Genomic DNA, 19,365 nt, shown 5'->3' on the forward strand with positions numbered 1-19,365 from the left:
CTTGCAGGCTTTTTTCAAGTTTTTCGATTAAAATAGTTTTGTCTACCGGTAAAGAGTCTACCGACACATTAATATTCCATGTCAAGGAATGTAATTTGGATTTTTTAAGTTAAAAAGTAAGTCAATTGAGTCATAATATTTGAGAAATACGATAAATGTTTACCTATTACCAGAGGTACAACGTAAAAACGAAGCAAAAATAAATTCGTTTGCAATTTACCGAGAAGTACCCAAAAACGCTAAGAATTTTACAAGAAAAAAAACAAACTAAATTTCGCTCAGAACAAAGTGTCGGCCATTGGGCACACTACAGATACAAAATTTTTAGTTTATTCAGTATTCGACGAATTAAAAAAATCAAACCAAAATCTATTAAAAATGTTTCCAAATTGGCTACTGTAACATTACAAAAATCGGGTCTATTCACTTATTTTAGGAGCTGAGTTCAAAAAGTCATCACATACGATGCAAAATCTGTTACAATGTAAATAATTTCCAAAGGTAAGGCAGGGTTAATACAGGTTTTTTTTTTTTAGTAATTTTCACATTTTCATAAAGCTGACATGCGAACACCTAGCGTCTTCTGAAAAAGTAAAGTATATTTGTAATGTTGTTGGAACAACGGTCTTGTGATATTGATGAAATGAAAGTGATAGATTGCTTCAAATATATTATATATTTATATTGCTCGTTATCCACTACTACAAACCAAGGCGCATTCATTAAAGGTGATCGCACTAGACCAACAAAACTGTTTTGTACATTTGATTGTCAAAGCAAAGTATTGAGAAACTAGAAAACATATAATGAATTCGCTTTGTTTTATTCTGAACTAACAGCCACGTACACACGGCGAAAGAAAAAAAAAAGAGCTGATTTATCAACACCACATTTAAGGGATTCGCCTTGCTACAAACCCAAAGCTTCATGTCATTTCAACTAATTTATAAACACAATATCCAATTATCGTCATGACTACCTCTAATAATTCTATTACAATTCCGAAAAATGTGCTCGAACTTTGCAATTCACATCCGTTCCGAAAAAGCAACTCTGCATGTGAACCAAGCCAAATGCCGACATTTTGTTTTTCACCCGTCGTTTTGAAAGCGAAGCACAGAAACTATTATACACACACAATTTAATCGATTGAAGCCATTCAGAGCAGCAGCAAGTGTACCAACGTGAGCAGAAAAAGTGAAAAATTTAGTAGCTTTCCATATTAATTGAGTTTAAAATAAAGTGAAAATGGGTGATCAACGAGGCACACGCGTCTATGTCGGTAATTTAACCGATAAAGTGAAGAAGGACGACTTGGAAGGAGAATTCACCAAATATGGCAAGTTAAATTCAGTTTGGATTGCTTTTAATCCACCAGGCTTCGCTTTTGTGGAATTTGAACATCGCGATGACGCCGAAAAGGCCTGTGACGTGCTCAATGGTACAGAATTGTTAGGCTCACAGCTACGTGTGGAAATCTCCAAAGGCCGGCCACGTCAAGGCCGTCGTGGTATGGGCGACCGTGGCCGACGTGACTTCGGACGTCGTAGCAATAGTGGAGGCGGTGGCGGCGGTTATCGCCAACGTGGCTCTGGTAGTGGTGGTGGACGTTACCACGATCGCGGTTATTCCGGCGGTGGTGGCCGCCAAGGTGGAGGTTACAGCAGCCGTGATGGCGGCAGTAGTGGCTTCAATCGACGCGACGTCTACGGTAGCAGCAGCGGAGGACGCGATAGTGGACGCTCGTTCGGCGGTAGTGGTGGCTACGGTAGCGGAAGTGGCGGTCGCAGTGGTGGCAGCAGCCAAGGTGGAGGACGTTTCAGATCGCGTTCACCAGTCGGTCATCGCTTCTAAACAAAGAAGAGCAGGAGAGAACAAAGTATAAAAGAAAAAATATTGTGTTTAAGAGAAGGTAGCATGATGAGGTGACTGTTGGAACTCGCATATTTGTGTGGAACCAACAGAGCAGTTTTAAAAATTTAGGAGATTACAAATATGCAGTCATAGTTTTGAGAGTATTTGAGAAATGCAAAATTGCAATTCGTTTTAGAAGTGTAAGGGCTATCGAAATACGACACAAACACCATGTGTTTAGACCGAAAAAATATTCATTAATTGGTTTAAGTAAATGTAGAGCAAATATACATCATGAGACCAATGATGAGCACGATGATGATAATATATAGAAAATGTCTACCGCTACCGAAATTTAAACGCTAATTATAAGCTAATTCGAAACAACCAAGTTACTACGCAAAAAAAAATCAAATAAAATATCTTCAATATCTATGTATACTTAACAGTATTCGTAAACATTATCTGGATGTATTGATTTTCTTCGAATTTTCGTTTATAAAAGTTTATGTTAATTTTTCGCTAATCTTATCTACACAAACATTTCAACTACGACATACGACGTATATTATTCTACACTTCCAGCCTCAAATCCACGCCTTACATGCTCGCTCGCGTATTCGCATTTTCCAAGCTCCAACCTCGCAACTCCGAATTGGCTACGTTTTATGTTATCTACGCAGACCCAAGAAGAGAGCAAGCTTCGAATATTCAATCCAGCGCTGTCTACACACGCGTTCCTAAGTTTAATAAAGCGGACTAAGCAAGCGCAGAAACTATCAGTTATAGTATGTCCTCCGTTAAACATTTTTTAATCGTACTTCGTTTGTATATTACGCTCACGAAACACGTTTTCCAAAACTTCCAACATTTTTAAACTCAGTCCTCCGCCTTTTATTTTCGTTTGCCACCATTGCGTCGCACATTTCCGCTTTTCATATTCATCGCACAATATCTCGCAAATCAATCAAGTAATCAGCTAAACTGAAAATCCGAATTGTATCATTCGTTACAGAACGCGTCCAACTATCTTTTATCTATCTCCGTCTGCGCTTCCGTACAAAACTTAAAAAACACTTCGCATACCAAATTGAAAAAGATGCTATGCTTCGTACTTGCCCATGTATACCCCCTTTCCCTCCTGAAACCGACTATTGTACCCCCTGCTAAATGTTTAATGCAATAACGTCATGTTACGCTACGAAACTATGCATTAATTGTTGGGTACAACCATTCAAAAACCCTTAGTCGGTAGGGTAAACGCGTTAAACGTTGGCGGGCCAATATCCCGCTTGCAACCTCAAATGCACTATGCCAGCTTACACAATTAACAGTAGTACAGCCGAACATGAACTGAAACACATACCAATGACTATTTAACATGAAGGACTGACTATGAAACACTACTTTCTTCCCACTAACTGACTGTTTTCAAACTGTTTTTGGTTTCAGCGACAGTTAATGATGAGTTAAAAATATTGTAAGTATTGCATGGTAAGGGGTATCTTCATAGTTTTTTACACGCTAAACATTTAATAACTACTTTATCTATAGTGGAAGTATTTTCATTTTTTGTGAACACAATATCGGTTTATTGAAACGACGTTATAATTGAGTAAAATTTTTTTGACTTCTAAATATGATGAAGTAATGCAAATGTATTGACATCAAAAACTCTGAATTATTTCCACATCAATTTAAAATAATATACAGTTTCAAAGCAAATATTCACTCAAATTTTTATTACATATATTTTGGGATTGTCCGTAAACGCAATACTACAGTTTCACTGCATGATTGGCTTGCGTCGGTTGCTCGCAACAGCAAGATAAGAACTGGCTGGGTTGCAGAAATCTGCCTTAGTAATGGCACTACTTGTAAAAATTGTTTGATTTAGATGTACACGATCTTATCGCTATCTTAAATTGTGCAGTGCAGCTGTAATATTACGTTAAGGGACAAACATTTCATTTGAATAATTATTTAAAATTTGGGGCATAATGGTATGAAATAATTTATCTTCACTTAACTAGTTTCATTTAAGGGGATTTAATTATAAATTATTTTTAGTGGACAATTCCCACGAAATTTACCTTAACATTCTAGTTTGCCTATACTTCACTTATTAATTATCGCCTTAAAGGTGTTTGACCTAAAGGCACACAGGTTTTTAACACAAAAGCATACTATTTATTGATCCGAATTGGACAAGAGCTCAGCTTCTATCCATAGTATGTATGGTGCACATAATATATGTGCGTAAATATGTATATAAAGGGTTTTTTTTTTTGCAAAATAAATTACTAGCTTAAGCACCTCTCCGAACACCTATTGTATTGAGAATTTCAATGAGTAATCGTGATTCATCCAAAAGCAATTGCTTGAAATGTATATGTACGCATGTATGTATGTATATAGTATATATACAGTTGCGCACCTATAAATCTGTACACGAAGAAATTGAAAATTTCCTTATAAAATGCTTATTAGAAAAAAAAAGTTGATGAAATATGTGCTTCGGATTTTTTTAGTTAGAAATTCCTTAATATTTTGCCCCATCAGAATTATTGTATTATTTTGGAAATATTCACATAGTCCATAGAAAAAAAATACTAGTTAATGAATTTTCAAAATAGTTCTTTATTCATACATAGGTGCTTAACATTAAGTTCGATATTAGTAGCAGTTGCTCTACCTCCTAATAATTAAAACGAACCCAGAGCTGCTAAAAGGTTACGGATTTTAATTTGTCTGAGAGAATCTCTATTCCAGTTTCGGTATTTTTTATTATATTGGAGATACTTTTTGTTGTTAAAAATGTAGTTTATGAGAAGTCTTCGGCGCACTGGTCTTCCTACTGTAGTCTTTTCTGCGTTAGCGGAAATGAGTGAATTTCCATTAACTTCTGATTCTCTTGAATCAGGCGGCATTCAAGATGTTGGCATGATTTGGGTTTAAGTTATCGTTAGATTTTGAGTGCATCAAGAAGCTGAATTTACTAGGAATGCATGTGTACCGAGGATCGAGGTAGCGCATAAATTGGCTAGGGCGGCTGAGGCCTCGTTATTAAAAGGCTCCAAGCACTTCCTTGCCATGGCACAACACACCAATAAAGCGAAGAGCTAAGGCTACGCGACGTACCACCAAACTATGGGGCTACGCCAGGCGAATTCCTTTCTGGGGAGTATAAACAAAAGAAGTACAGGCAACTGATAACTCTTCCTCAAGACAATTTAGAATTCTCTCAAGTCACTGCAGAAGTTTGTTGTTATAGCAGCATAAACATTCCCCATACATATGCGAGGAATGCTGCTGAAGTGACAGTCCTTGGCCGGATATAAATCCGGGTCGTTCCGGTTACGTAGATCCGACTGCCGTGGAAACGTGCAGAAGTTTGTGATATAGTTCACTGATGCTATAGAGCGAAGGAGTAGATATCTCTGTCGCAAAAAAAGCACATGCATACTCGCTGCCTAACTCTGCTCGATTTTAAGGTTTATTAAGAGAATTTGGTTTGGATAACATAGTACGGTGAAGTACAGGGCCCGAAAGACCGTGGTGGTCGAAATGCATACCTGATTTACATTATAAATTCATTCATTGGTGAACATTATATCTGGTCAAGGACTGACACCTAAGCACCATTCCTAAAAATGTACATATATGGCATTTTTAAAGTTGTTACAACAATAACGTCACCTATCAATTCTCTTCGGTAGTTTAAAATAGATTTGGAACACCCATGCATTCCAAACATGGATCCTCCCTCTGACACGCCCTGTTTCCGTTTTATTCTTCATACATCTCGTCATAATTTTTCAAGAAATATTCTTTTTGAAAATATAGAAAAAATGATTTCTTAGACATTTGTGTAATTTTCAAGTCCTTCATCTTCTATTAATGTTTCATCTTCAATGTTTGTCATGTGCCAAACAGCAAATGTTGTGTACAATACATCGACCTATAATTATTTTAACTATTCAGCCCAAGTCTGTATTTATTGTTAAGTAGGTAATCGCATTAAAATTACTTTAAGTATCCCGAGTACATTTTCAGCTACAAATCCTTTGGGGAAGAATGTAACAAAATGTTTATGTTACTTCTTAAAAATGCTCACAGTCGTTCCAGTGGAAAATAGAAGGTGCACATAAAAAATCTTTTGGGCCATTGGGTATACTAAGGATAGAATTAAATTTTCCGTCCATATCCACATGTGGATCAGTATCGACACACGCCTCATACACTGCAATAGGAGAAGGTCAAACTTTTAAAGGTGTTATAGGTATATTATCGTGAGTTCACAAGCTTGGATGTTTTGTTTAAGTTATAAAATAGTAGTACTATAGAGTTGTACACGTTGTTACTTGAATGCTCTACAAATTTGGCATTACGAATACAGTACTATTTTTCTGTTGTATTATCAACTAGTTTTATTAAGCTTGTATTTTGATTGCTATCTTGTTCAAAATTTAAAAGCAGTACCTTCAATTTTTTTTTTTGTTTTAATATTTATTTGCAATATCTATCCGCTTTCATTTTGCTACGTCGATCCAATAAAGCTTCATGTAAAGTGCCATGCTCCTTTGCTACTTCAAGTTCTTTGACATCATTTTTGTTGATACGTAATTTCTTGTCCTGGAATTTCTGAAACTTTTTGCTGTAGGATAATAGAAAAATTATTACATACATATATATGTAGCATATATAATATACAAATCAGTTACACGTACACATAATTCTTTTCTACTTGTGACAGATCACCCTTTTCTTCCTTTGGTTCTTCATCCTCTTCGGCTTCGCGCTGCGCATTGCATCGTATTTTACAAATTTCATGCTCAGTCACTTTCTTTCGCAGTGCTACGCAAGCATCATCTTCTGGATCGATGGACATGAAAAATCCCAATTCAGAAAGAAGGGCCATTCTGCCATCCTGCAATACATGTTATGAGTATTTATTTAAAATCATATAATTTACTTATAAGTAAATATATAAATATTTATTGGCCGAGCTCCTCATCTGGCGTGCGTATTGATCTTGTTCCACAAATGGAGAGACCTACCGTTTTGAGACGACTCTGAACGGCAAATTTTTTTTGAGGAGCTTATATAATGGCAGAAACATACTGCCGCGGGGCGACGGTTATTTTTTATTTTATAAAACAACTTTCTATCATTTCTGTCATGCAGCACCCCCTTTCGGCTACGGAGGTCTCATTTAGTTGGCATTAGTTTACTTACCTGAAAAATGGGTTCCCATTGCTCCATGCTACCAACAGCTTCTGAACGTCCTGTAACCATCCCATCCTTTTCGATTTTCAAATATTTTCCATAGCCAGATTTAATTGATATCTTTGTGTCGTTTATAGGGAAAGCTGTGAATATTTCTTCAGGTTCTGGACCGTCGCCTTCGTTGTGTGGTGGACCTAGTGTGAACAGACCATTATCTAGCGCTTTCAAATAGGAGCGTTCACCAAATTCGATAGCAATTGCGCCACTTATTTCAGGTGTACTCTTTGCCAACCACCATCCGCCATGTCGAAGTGCATCTTCATCTATTTCGGTTCTACGTTTTTTCGCCTTGTCTTTATCTTTGTGTTCTTTGTCCCGTTTGTGCTTCTTTGATTTTCTAAAGTACGATTTCAAATTATTGCAAGTATTTCTTTATGTTAAATATACTTCAATTATATTTACTTCGGTTTTTCACCCTTTAGCACTAATTTTCCTACCCTCACGTTATCATATGCCGACATATTTCTCACAAAATTTTAGCAGAAACAAACTTGTGTTTATATGGCGGTGTTCAATGCGCCCTGGAGTTCAACAGGGTTGTATTTCTGTTCGATTTAAATACTAAAATGGGAAAACTAAGTTTTGCCGTCAAACGCATTTATACTTTACATAATTAAAATTTGTAGTGATTTAGTTATTTTATTCGAAGACTGCAAAATTATGTAGTCTTTAAATGTCACATGTGTTGTCTATTGGTTCTTCAAAACCCTCACACTTTTGCAGTTTAACCATCGGCTATTAAAGAATATATCAAGTCGAAGTAATAGCAAGTAACTTCACTAAACTAACAACAACATTTACATGCACATTGTTTTTTTTTCAATTTGGTGTTTGAATTGTCAAAGTATCAACGAGAATGTGCGTAGACATATAAGACAACAACAATGAAGCATGATCATTTGACATTTCAACTAGAAAATCGTAAAATATAACCAAACAAGCTGCTATAGCGAACTCAGCTTTTACGAAATTGTCTTGTAATATTTCCTTCAAGGCGATGGATATTTTTGCGTTCAATTTCAGCAGCTGAGCACTCCTTTGACAAGGAGCATTTTCAACGAAAAGAGAATTTTCAGCGGTTTTCCTGACGCTGACATCTTTAAAATGAAGCTGCCTAACACATGCTTGTAGCCTATATCATATCTGTAATTTCGTGTAATTTTTAGGAAGTCATATGGTGAGCAAGTTAAAGAATAAAAGTTGTAGGTATACCGCGTCTACTGTTGAAAGAATTCTTAAAAGACAAAGGAACAGGCTTTTCACATTTTCATTTACACAATATTTTAAACTACATAAGCGATGAAAAAATCTACATTTTTATTTCATAGTAAGCAGTTTGTTAAATAAATTTTTGTTTTATTTCATCCCTGTGTGTACAATAACAAAAAGCACATGCCAATTAGAATTCAATAATGCAAATTGTCAAATTAGCCATCACTGAACGAGCTTGTACCATTCTTCGAACTGCAGTCGATTTCATTCCACACAAATCTAAATACACCAAAAAGAGAAATTCTTGTTGCCATTATAAAATAGTTACATCCATTCAACGGGTAATAAAAGCTCAATTATATTTATCTATTTGTTTGTGAATTTAGTTCAAAATAAATTGCATTCGTTAATTTGAAGTGCCTTTGAGGTGCGGAAATAGCAAATGAAGCCGCATATAGAGTGAAGAAAGAACCGCATGCAAATTCATAGCAGCGGCGACAACGTCGACGCAATGGGTGCTTTTATTAAAAAGCATGACGAGAGCGGGGCTGTATAGGACATTGGGAGTAAGCGAAAAATAGGAGCCAACAAATCGCATATAAATGTTGGGGCAGGATATGCCGCGAATAGGCACATCAAAAAGAAGTGTCAAAATGCTAATAGCTTTCTTGTGCATGAAGTTCACAGTGTTCGGTGCCGGTGATGTCGGCTAGAAGGCACGAGTATATTTACGCTTGGTTCACGCACGATCCGGAAACTGCAAGAAAATACATTATTAGCTCTACCTACGCTTGGAAAGAGATATTCCGGGAAATAGAAACAACATTGTTAATATAAACCTCATTATTTATTGTATAGATTTCATAGAAAATCTGCAACTAATTGGTAGGAAGCGTGCTTTTATATGCATATTAAAGTGATAATGGTCAAATGGTCTTTCCGTTACTTACAATGGATGAATGAATTTTTTAATGTCCACCCACTATCCTGTGCGGTGCCTCGTTTGTAGTTCATATGCATCTATAAAAAATTTCTCTTTTTTTAGCTCATGCTGGCGTTGTTGCTCTGCATTTTCTCCGTATGACGTTGTGTTGCGCTCTTTAATTTCCTATCAAACAGTCAGCCCACAAGTACTTTTGTTTATGGTGCTTGTTTGACATTTGCTACAACCACCAGCTGTGTGAAAAATCGAGTGCGTAATAAAACGATGCTCGAAAGCCTAAAAGCAGACCAAGTAAATTAATTATTGAAATTCTTATTAAAAATATTTCATAATTTCTTTTTTCAGAATTGTCTGCATTGAAGAGGAGCTATTTTTATAATAAATTTCAAGTAAAGAAGTCAAAAATTACATTGAAGCGAACGTTCTACGCTAAATTGCTATACACTCATACGGATACATCGGCACACGCACATATAGAGATTAACAGAAGAAAAGAGAAAAAGAGCTACCGGCCTGCTGACAAATTTATAGTTATTCACAAGAACCGATAATCATCTAAATACAAAAGATACGCATATAATTTTGGTTTCTTTTATACGTACGCACACGCTTTTAATAAACTTTAAGGTGTTTGCTATGCCCCGCGGTAAACGACGTTCGAATCACGATATGGGGGGCGAAGAGGAACGTGCAAATTCCAAGCGACCACGCGGTGGATATGCGACAACACAACATACTAGCAGGTAATTTAACTTAGAACTTATTTAAACTTCAATAAACTTACAAAGGTCAAAACTAAAAACTATAATATCCATTAGCATTCATTCATTCGTTTAAAAATGTGCAACAACCACACGCAACATAAACAAAAGCACCTTTTTTCTGAAATTTCATACATTCAATCTAACAATATACAGTCAACTGATAAGGCATTTATTTTTAATTACTACGTTTACGTGCCGAAAGTTTGTACTAAACTATTCAGCAAATCGTTGATAAGCGTCGTCATGAATGGTATAATTTTATAAAAAAAAGTGTCGCACAAAAAATATACTGACCTCACGGTACTGTGCAAAAAAATTCAATAAAGTTGATAAACAAAATTTCCGTCATTTACGCGCTCCAAAAAATTTTTTTGCTCATAATGTACTTGTAAACATTTCGAAATTTCTAATCATACTTACAGTTACCTAAGCTTGATTTGTGTTAAAAAGTGAATAAGCAATTTAATGCAGACCGCAAACGGTCCTACTACTCGAATCGCAGATAGCCTTAGAGTGATTTAAAAAAATTTCGGTGCTTCATACTTATATTTTAAAAAGTTCATGTTGCGCGTTCATAAAGAAGAGTTAGATTAATTAACATTAAACCTACCATGACGAGTCAAATTACCCATTTTAAACTTTTGGTCAGAAGTTCTTAGAAATAACATTATTAAATCGCCGTTTGCCTTCACGAATTTTATTAAAAAATACATCGAATATATTTTTCGAGATTTACTCCTCTCGTGCTAATTGTTTTACCGTGTTTTTCGTTAGACTTAGTAATATACATATATAACATTTTAACGACGAGTCATATGAATAGGAAACAAAAAGTATCGGTAGGATTAGTGTTAATCCAATTTTCCGACCTTCTGCCGTTAATTTGCTTTCCTTGTCCCAGTCATCCACCAACTTAGATATTTGAAATATCGTACCTTTTCTAGACTTATTGTGCGGTTAGCTTTGGCCACTCTGGTAGATAATGGTAATGGCTCTAAATTATTTCTATATAACTGGCTTATATGTCATATAAACACCTTTTTAGATGTTTGGCCGCGCTCCTCTTATTTGTGGCGTCCATCTTGATGTTGTTCCACAAATGGAGAGACCTACAGTTTTAAGCCGACTCCAAATGGTAGATATGTTTTATAAGAAGCTTTTTCATGGCAGAAATACACTCGGAGGTTCGCATTGTCCGCCGAAAGGCGACCGCTATTAGAAAAAAACTAGTTCTTCATTTTTGTGTTTCAAGGAGTTTCGAACATATGCCTTCCGAATGGTAGTCACGCACGATCCATTCGGCTACGGCGGCCGCGTCCGTGTATAAAATCCCTTTTTTATATTGACTTACTCTTTTTTGTTGCTCTTGTTTTTCACAGTACTGTATGATATTTGTTTTTTTTTTTAAACGTGTTAATTACAGAAATATATTTTTAAAAAAGTTCCAAGCAAAAAAATTTAAATGTCACATCATTGTGCCGTTGGTCGAATCTAACAATGATGAGGAGTATCATATCCTGAAAAGTTTATAGACATTTTTTTAGTTACTTTAGTTACTAGTATTTTAACTCTTAATTCTTTTATTTTTTACTGGTATTTCAACTCGAAATTCTTTTATTTTGTACTGGTGTTTTAGCTCGAAGTTCTTTTATTTTTTACTGGTATTTCAACTCGAAATTCTTTTATTTTTAAAAAATAATTTTTCTCCCTGCTAAATACGGCAAAGCACTCCGTATGTCTAGAACTTCTACATCAGTTTCATTGATAACTGACTGTATAATTCGCATTTTATCAGTTATTTTGCCGAGTTGTTATTGTTTCTGCTATTTCACTGATAACATCATGGAGTCTTGGTGTCGTAGACATGCAATTTCGCTGTGACTGTTAGTCATAATTTTGCGAGTAGAAGTGTTGGAGCTATTGGAGCTACGTACTATACATAGTGCAGTAATGAAGTTGAAGATACCTAAGATCAGTATAACCAACAGGTAGTGCTATGAAACGCATATATTCCTTCCTAACTTGTTGGAAGCTGTAATTATAGTTGGGGCAGCATTTAGCAGAGAGATAAATCGTTTGGAAAATGTGGCAAATGCATATGTTATTTAAGCCTTCCGTTCATTTCGTTTTGCCCACGGGTAGTGCGTATTAAATATAATTTCTATTTGAATCCATCATGTGCCTGAAGTAGCGCGTGGGTACGCTGCATAGTCTCTTTATGATATCATCTGTTTACATGCGCATAGCTAATTTTCTTGATTTTTCTGTGTTTGTAATAGTTTCAATTTCCATCGGTTCCTTCATCGATGATACTGTGACATTTGTTTTTTTTTTTGTACTCTGCTCTTCGTTTGCTGCCTTATGCTGTTTTGGTTTGTTATTGCTTAATGTGGTGTGGCTATTTATAGGGGAAGGCAACAAAAACAATAATAAAAATCGAAACTGCAATACTTTCTTCTTGTCTTGAATATTTTTTTTATTTTATTTTTATTCTACGCGTCTCTAACTTAGTTACGCGCATTTATATCCAACTAAAATTAGTATTTTTTATTTCACCAATTTTGGTACACATTTTTTTCGCGCAAATGGAAAAGTATTGAAATTATATTTGAAACTATATACACACACATACATATATACAAAAAAATATACAAAAAAATATATTTTTGCCGATTATTAGCAATAGTATGTGCTTATTTGCGATTTCCTATTTGTAGACGCCACATCAAGGCTGAAGATTGTTTCAGCCAAAAGCGTTGTGCCGATTGGTTTTGCAAATACACAAATCCCGATGAACCGGACACACTAGGTAAGTATTGGTAGTATTTTATTTTTAACTTTACTATAACCTTCGTTTACTATTCACTATACAGGTCCTGATGGCATGGAGAAATTCTGCGATGATATTGGCGTTGAGCCGGAAAATGTTGTGATGCTTGTGTTAGCCTACAAAATGGGCGCCACACAAATGGGCTTCTTTAGTCGTTGTGAATGGTTAAAAGGCCTCACCGAATTGGAATGTGATTCTGCTGCAAAAATGCAATCTAAATTAGACTATTTAAAAAGTATACTCAACGATCCAAATGTCTTCAAAAGCGTATACAGATATGCGTACGATTTTGCCAAGGTAAGGTTAATTTTACATCAGAAAAAGAAAACGATGAAAACATTTGGGTTCGTATTTTGTGAGGTTCTCAACAATTAGCGGATGCTTATAGGGGTAAATTGTTGAAACAACAGTCGTTGAAAGTCAGGTAAAGCCCGAGACATTGCGATACATTAAACCGGCCGTCTTGAGAATGTTTGGAATGTTCTCACACTTCCCGCACTATGCGTCGATATGAAGTTCTAGTTATCTTTAGAAATCAATAAATCAAATTTAGGGGACACCTTTGATGTGGTTGTTGTTGTATCAGCATAAACATTCCCCATGCATATAGAGGAATGCTGCTGAAGTGACAGTCCTTGGCCGGATATAAATCCGTGTTGTTCTGATTACGACTGTCGACTGTCGTGGGATACCTTTGATAATTAAATCCGTTCTATCCCAGGACGAATGGTCGATTATTAATTCTATAATTTTCATTCAGTGAACAAACTTGGCATACCATTGGCTTCGCCCGCTTAAATTGATTTGCGAGTTTGCTTTGCAAATACAAATTATACTACTATCATGCCGTAGGCTTAAATTATAAATGTTAAAATCGCCTAATATAATACGGATTTCAGCCTTGAGTAACATATCTATGTAAATCAGGACAATACCTTGACGGGCAGCTGTTGGCACGGTTAGAACTGATAGTAGTTCTGTTACAAGTTAAGTCCGTTATAGATATGCAATTATAATGCTTTTTTTTAATGAAATTAGTTTTATTTAATCATGTAAATATTAAAAAAAAAATTAAATTCACATTCGGTCACCATTCACTATTCATTCAATGGGTCACCATTTGCTTTTACTCAAGCCTTCAAACGATTAGACCATTCAGCTATTGCAGAACGCACGGTTTCCCCGGATATTGACGTCGCCGGTCAAACCAAAGATTTTTTGAGACTCTCCAAATTTCTGTGAGGTCTTCGACTATGTTCTCCAATTCTGCCCACAAACTGTAATCCAATTGATTCAGATCTTACAGACAGCCAATCTTCTGCGGCTATGAACCCAGGAATATTATTGTTTTTACCCACTGCTGGGTGGTTTTCGCCTTATGAGCTGGAGCGGAATCTTGCTAGAATATCCAACGCTCTCCATTGAATATAGTAGTGCTCAACTACTTCACCACGCCTTCTAAGACATCCTCCTGGTAAACTTTTGTCCCGGTTTGAACCCGTTTTTCGCAGACATGAAGTATTGTAACACCTTTACAAGACACTCCCCACCAAACCAAACAACATTTTTTACGTCTTTAGAGGTTTTAGCATAGATTTTGTCGTTTTTCTTATTAAAAACTTCTTCAACGGTGAACATTTTCTTATCTAATATTTTCATGGTCGTTGACCTCCTACCACCGAAGAAGCTGCTTGCATCAGGCGAGTCTAATTTTCTTTAAGCGCGTTGTCAAAAGATGACCAGTTGAGCGACGGAAAGCTTTCATGTGGAGATCATCTCTAATTAGTCTTGACAAGGATCTGGTCGACACACGTTCATTACCCTGGACATGGCTCTCTGCTTTGTAGGGGGATTTCTGCGGACTATTTCTCAAACGCCTTTTATGGCTGCACTAGTTCGAACCACGCGAGGACGACCACTTCATTTTCTGTCTGTCACTTAAGACGTTGGGGAAGTACGATTGATCGTGCGGTAAACAAATATTCTCGAAATATTAAGTTTTTCCGCAATTCGTAAATCTCACTTGCACTTTTACCACACTTTTGTAATGCAATCACTGCAATGCTATTTTCCTTAGCCGCCCACTCCAACGTTGACAAGCGAAATTTGCCCCGAAACTGAGTATAATTTATGAATAGACAATACATGCGAACAAATGCAAAGATAACGGAATTTTTTCCTGCGAATTTCTTCTCGCATTGTAAAATTTGTCACAGAATTTATGACAAGACTAAGTAAATGTTGAATTTCAATAATTTTTTTTTTGCTAGTCAATTGCTTTATTTTACAAAAATTAAAGCATAGCATTAATACATCATATTTCGACTTGACTTTAGCAAAATTAAAAAAAAAAACTCAAATTATTGTAAAAGTTATCGCCGTTTGTGTGGAGCCCATTTCTCCAGAAGTCCCTTGCGGGGATCATCATAAGTCCAAGAGAAATTAGTTTTATTAATAGATAATATTGTGCCTGATCAAAGCTTTTTTTTCGAAATTAACAATATGGCGGCCTCAGGAAATATTTTTTAGATTTTCGAGACAAAAACCGACAATTAATAGTTTAAAGAAATCGACATTTTTTAAACAAAAAAACACTTCGATCAGGCTCAAGTTTTTTATGTTTTTCAAAAGCAGTATAAATTTTATTGAAATCTACCAAGCTGTTTTTAAGCTACATTGATTACCAGTTCAAAAACATAGTTTTGAGAAAAACGCATTTAAAGTTTTGCTATCGATTTATGTAGAGTTATACGAATTATTTAATTACTTACACTGCGTCATCTATTCCTGGGCCATATATTATAATAGTTCTTCAGCCGTGATAGCAGTTTCCAAAATATCGATTTGCTATTGCCTACTTAGCTTTCTACCTTCTCGAGTGTTATCGTTAGCACGCTTATCTGCCATTTTCATATGTGCAGCATCCATTTTTTCAACATACGAACACTCCAGAGCGCCCGAGTGGCCTTTTGTAAATGTTGAGTAACTCGAAAAGTATTTGTTGGATTCACTTCAAATTTTCACAAAATATTTTTGAGATATTATTGTACATTAATTAATTAAATTAATAAAATGCAAAAAAAAATTAAATTGTTTGAAAATTCCCCTTACCCCTTAATATTTTTGTAAAAAAAAGTTTGATTTATGCTATAATACTAATTTTTATTTTCTCGCGCAATTAACGTTTGTTGACTTTCAGGATTCCGATCAGCGCAGCATGGATATAAATACAGCAAAAGCAATGCTACATTTGCTGCTCGGCAAACATTGGCCACTCTACCCGCATTTCGCGCAATTCCTCGATCAATCAAAGTACAAAGTTATTAACAAGGATCAGTGGTGTAACATACTTGAGTTCTCGCGCACAATCAACAACGATTTGACGAACTACGATATTGATGGAGCATGTGAGTATTACAACTAATGTTTGAGTAGACCAACTAATATGTTTTTACCGCCATTTCAGGGCCTGTTATGTTAGATGAATTTGTGGAATGGTTACGACTGCAACGCACATGCACGAGTACTGCAATAAGCTGAAATTATCTTTAAAATATAAAATTTATGATATTAAAAAGAAACCACAATTAATAACACAACTACAAAAGGATCAACTAAAATGAAACTCAAGTACCACAAATAAACAAAAAACAGCATATTCCAAAGCAAAACAGTAAACAAATTCAAAACTTATAACAACAACAACAACTACTACTACAAGAGGTACCAATCAGTCAACCAATTACCCAAAACAAATGCAAACAAAAAACTAAATGAATGATTCACTTAAAAAACAAAACAAAACAACAACATTAAAACATGAATAATGAATGAGTACATTTAACGTATTACTATTATGATAACAGAAACAAAACCACAAAAACTACTACTACAATAAATAGTATCTACTATTGTTTGCTTCTTACTAATATAAATCATAATGATTACAAATAAGTTACCATTGATAATGAAAAGGTGAAATTTGAAGCAAAGGCCAACACTGCGTATATATAGGCATACATATAAACCACATAAAATATGCATGCATACATTGGGCATGGCACAATAGACTTATCTATCACAACATACCAGCATTCATCTAAAAAATTATGCCGAACAACTATCTTGTAAATTGCATGTGTTAAAGTGATACATTTATAGTGGTAGCATTTGGAATATTCATGATATTCAGCCCAATTATCCCAAACTGAAAAAAAAAAAAACAAAAAACTGAAAGTAAACAAATGCATATATGTAGTCATATTTGGAACATTTAGTATTTAGTAATGGTAATAATAATGATAATAATTGTAATAATGACGGTGATGATGCCAATGAAGGAAAGCATGTTTAAAATCAGTTAAATATACTGATTGCGTGAGACTGTGGAAAAGCGAAAATAACTCGCGTCAACTTTGATAATTAATGTTAAAAAACAAAAAATAAGAAAATCTGAGATACATACAAAACATATTCAAAATTAAAAACATAAAATTAAATATAAAAATAATAAGAATTATGAGTTTAAGTTGTAAAACAATCATTGCTTCTAATTTATTCGGATGGGCGTATAGATACTCGGCATTGAAATTCGCATACAAACTCTATGGGGAAAACCCTCTCATTATTTACGTTGTTGTTGTTCTATACATATACGAGGAATGCTGCTGATGTGACAGTCCTTCACCAGATATAAATTCGAGTCGTTTCGGTTACGTAGAACCCGCTGTCATGGGAACGCCTCATTACTTATCTGTGTTGTTGTTTTAACATTATAAAATATTCCCCATCGATTTTTGAGGAATTTTGCTAGAGTGGCAGTCCTGGTCCCGATTTAAATTCAAGTCCTTACGATAAAGTTGAATAAACTGTCGGGGAGAAAAAGAAGTGTAGTAGTGGTGACATCACAGAACATTACCCATTTGTATTTTTAATGTATAGTTGCTAAATTGAGAGTCTTTGGCCAGATATAAATCCCGTTCATTCCAGTTACGTAGGCCCAACTGTCGTGGAGTTCGAGTCACCCTGCTAAATCAACAATTACAAGTGTTTAAATTAAACAAAACTCGTGTGAATTACTTTTCATAGGTTTCACCCCTGCAGACACCTGCTTGAGCCTGAGCCGCCTCCCAGGCACGTCAGGAGACACCTTTTAGACTACGCTGACGAAATCCAGGACAAAACTGACCGCAACCACCTGAACCGGACAGTATTTAGACAGTCAATAAACGACATCCACCGGGAGACCGTCACCACCTTCATGAACTCCCGTCCCGTGAATACCGTAATCGGAGTCCAACCACCACCTATTGCAGACGAAGAGCTCCAGCTTCCCCGTGAGACTCGTGTAACACTGGCACAACTACGTTCTGGATACTGTAGCAGGTTAAACTCCTACATATTCAGAATCGACCCCAACATTCCAAACACATGTCCGGCATGTGAAGATACCCCTCACGACACTAACCACCTCTTCACATACCCCCTAAAACCGACTCATCTAACACCCCTCCCCCTCTGGACCCGACCTGTCGAAACAGCATGTTTCCTGGGCCTACCCCTAGATGAGCTAGACGAAGATGACCGGTGATATGCCCTACACAGACAGGGCTACCATTCCTGTAAAAACAACAACAAACAACAAGCTTTAAATTGAGATCACCTTTCAACATAAAATGCACGGTTAAAAGAACATAGAAGGTTCTCCGTGAATTTGGCAGAAATCTTTGTTCAACTTACGGCTTTTTGATGGTTGACTTCGATTTTTTTGTTCTTTCTACTCTATTCCATTCTGTTCCAATGTGTAGATAAAATTAATTATCCAGTTTAATTTTGAATAACTTTTTTACTAAATAAAAAAATATTTTCGAGTGATGCAAATCTTTATTTGGAATACAATTTTTTCTTTTAAGATGAAATGATATTCATCAAGTAGCTGCCTCCAGTGTTGATACACATTTGTGCCCGTTTTATCACATTTTCCATGACTTTCTGCAAGATTTCCGGCGATAACTGTTCGCATTCCTGTCGAATATTCTCCTTAAGGGCTGCGATTGTTTGAGGATTGTTGGCATAAACCCGCGACTTCAAGTACCCCCAAAGAAAGAAGTCTGTGATGGTTAAATCGGGCGATTTTGCTGGCCATAACAAATCGCCAAAACGGGAGATTACGCGTCCAGGAAACGCTTCGTTCACAATATCCATTGTGGCCCATGCTGTGTGTGCGGATGTACCGTCTTGTTGAAACCACATGTTCACTAAACCCCTCGCTTCCAATTCCGGCAGTAGGTAGTCTTTTATCATGGCCCTGTAGCGTTCGCCAGTAACAGGTATCGTATTGCCGGTGTCGTCCTCAAAAAAATACGGTCCAATCACTCCTCCCACATGAACGCCGCACCACACCGTAGCTTTCAGTGAATGTGATAGCTCTTCGTGCGGCGCACTCGGACTTTCAGTGCCCCAAAAACGAAGAT

At 36.0% G+C, this 19,365-nt stretch overlaps 3 protein-coding genes across 7 annotated transcripts; 2 read left to right on the plus strand and 1 right to left on the minus strand.

The window, feature by feature from the left end:
- Positions 1-1,101: 1,101 nt before the first annotated feature.
- Positions 1,102-2,318, plus strand: LOC129242941 (RNA-binding protein Rsf1). The gene has a single exon (XM_054879895.1). It carries the CDS (start codon positions 1,249-1,251, stop codon positions 1,852-1,854), a length of 606 nt encoding a protein of 201 aa, XP_054735870.1. The 5' UTR covers positions 1,102-1,248; the 3' UTR covers positions 1,855-2,318.
- A 3,940-nt stretch (positions 2,319-6,258) lies between these two features.
- Positions 6,259-7,633, minus strand: LOC129242942 (protein FRG1 homolog). The gene is made up of 4 exons (XM_054879897.1): positions 7,546-7,633; positions 7,093-7,480; positions 6,585-6,784; positions 6,259-6,511 (listed from the first exon to the last, which is right to left on the minus strand). Exons 1-4 carry the CDS (start codon positions 7,602-7,604, stop codon positions 6,364-6,366), a joined length of 795 nt encoding a protein of 264 aa, XP_054735872.1. The 5' UTR covers positions 7,605-7,633; the 3' UTR covers positions 6,259-6,363.
- Positions 7,634-8,451: 818 nt separating this feature from the next.
- Positions 8,452-17,432, plus strand: LOC129242943 (DCN1-like protein 4). 5 transcript variants are annotated; one of them, XM_054879898.1, is made up of 7 exons: positions 8,452-8,696; positions 9,401-9,589; positions 9,644-10,041; positions 12,780-12,871; positions 12,936-13,189; positions 16,092-16,299; positions 16,359-17,432. In XM_054879898.1, the coding sequence occupies exons 3-7, from the start codon at positions 9,935-9,937 to the stop codon at positions 16,430-16,432; spliced, it is 735 nt and encodes a 244-aa protein (XP_054735873.1). In that variant the 5' UTR covers positions 8,452-8,696; positions 9,401-9,589; positions 9,644-9,934; the 3' UTR covers positions 16,433-17,432. The 5 variants fall into 5 exon arrangements, with proteins under 5 accessions (XP_054735873.1, XP_054735875.1, XP_054735874.1 ...); XM_054879899.1 differs by lacking the exon at positions 8,452-8,696 and adding an exon at positions 9,222-9,240; XM_054879900.1 differs by lacking the exon at positions 9,401-9,589.
- Positions 17,433-19,365: the final 1,933 nt, after the last annotated feature.

This window comes from Anastrepha obliqua, chromosome 3 (assembly GCF_027943255.1).
Source record: "Anastrepha obliqua isolate idAnaObli1 chromosome 3, idAnaObli1_1.0, whole genome shotgun sequence".
Lineage (NCBI taxonomy): Eukaryota > Metazoa > Arthropoda > Insecta > Diptera > Tephritidae > Anastrepha > Anastrepha obliqua.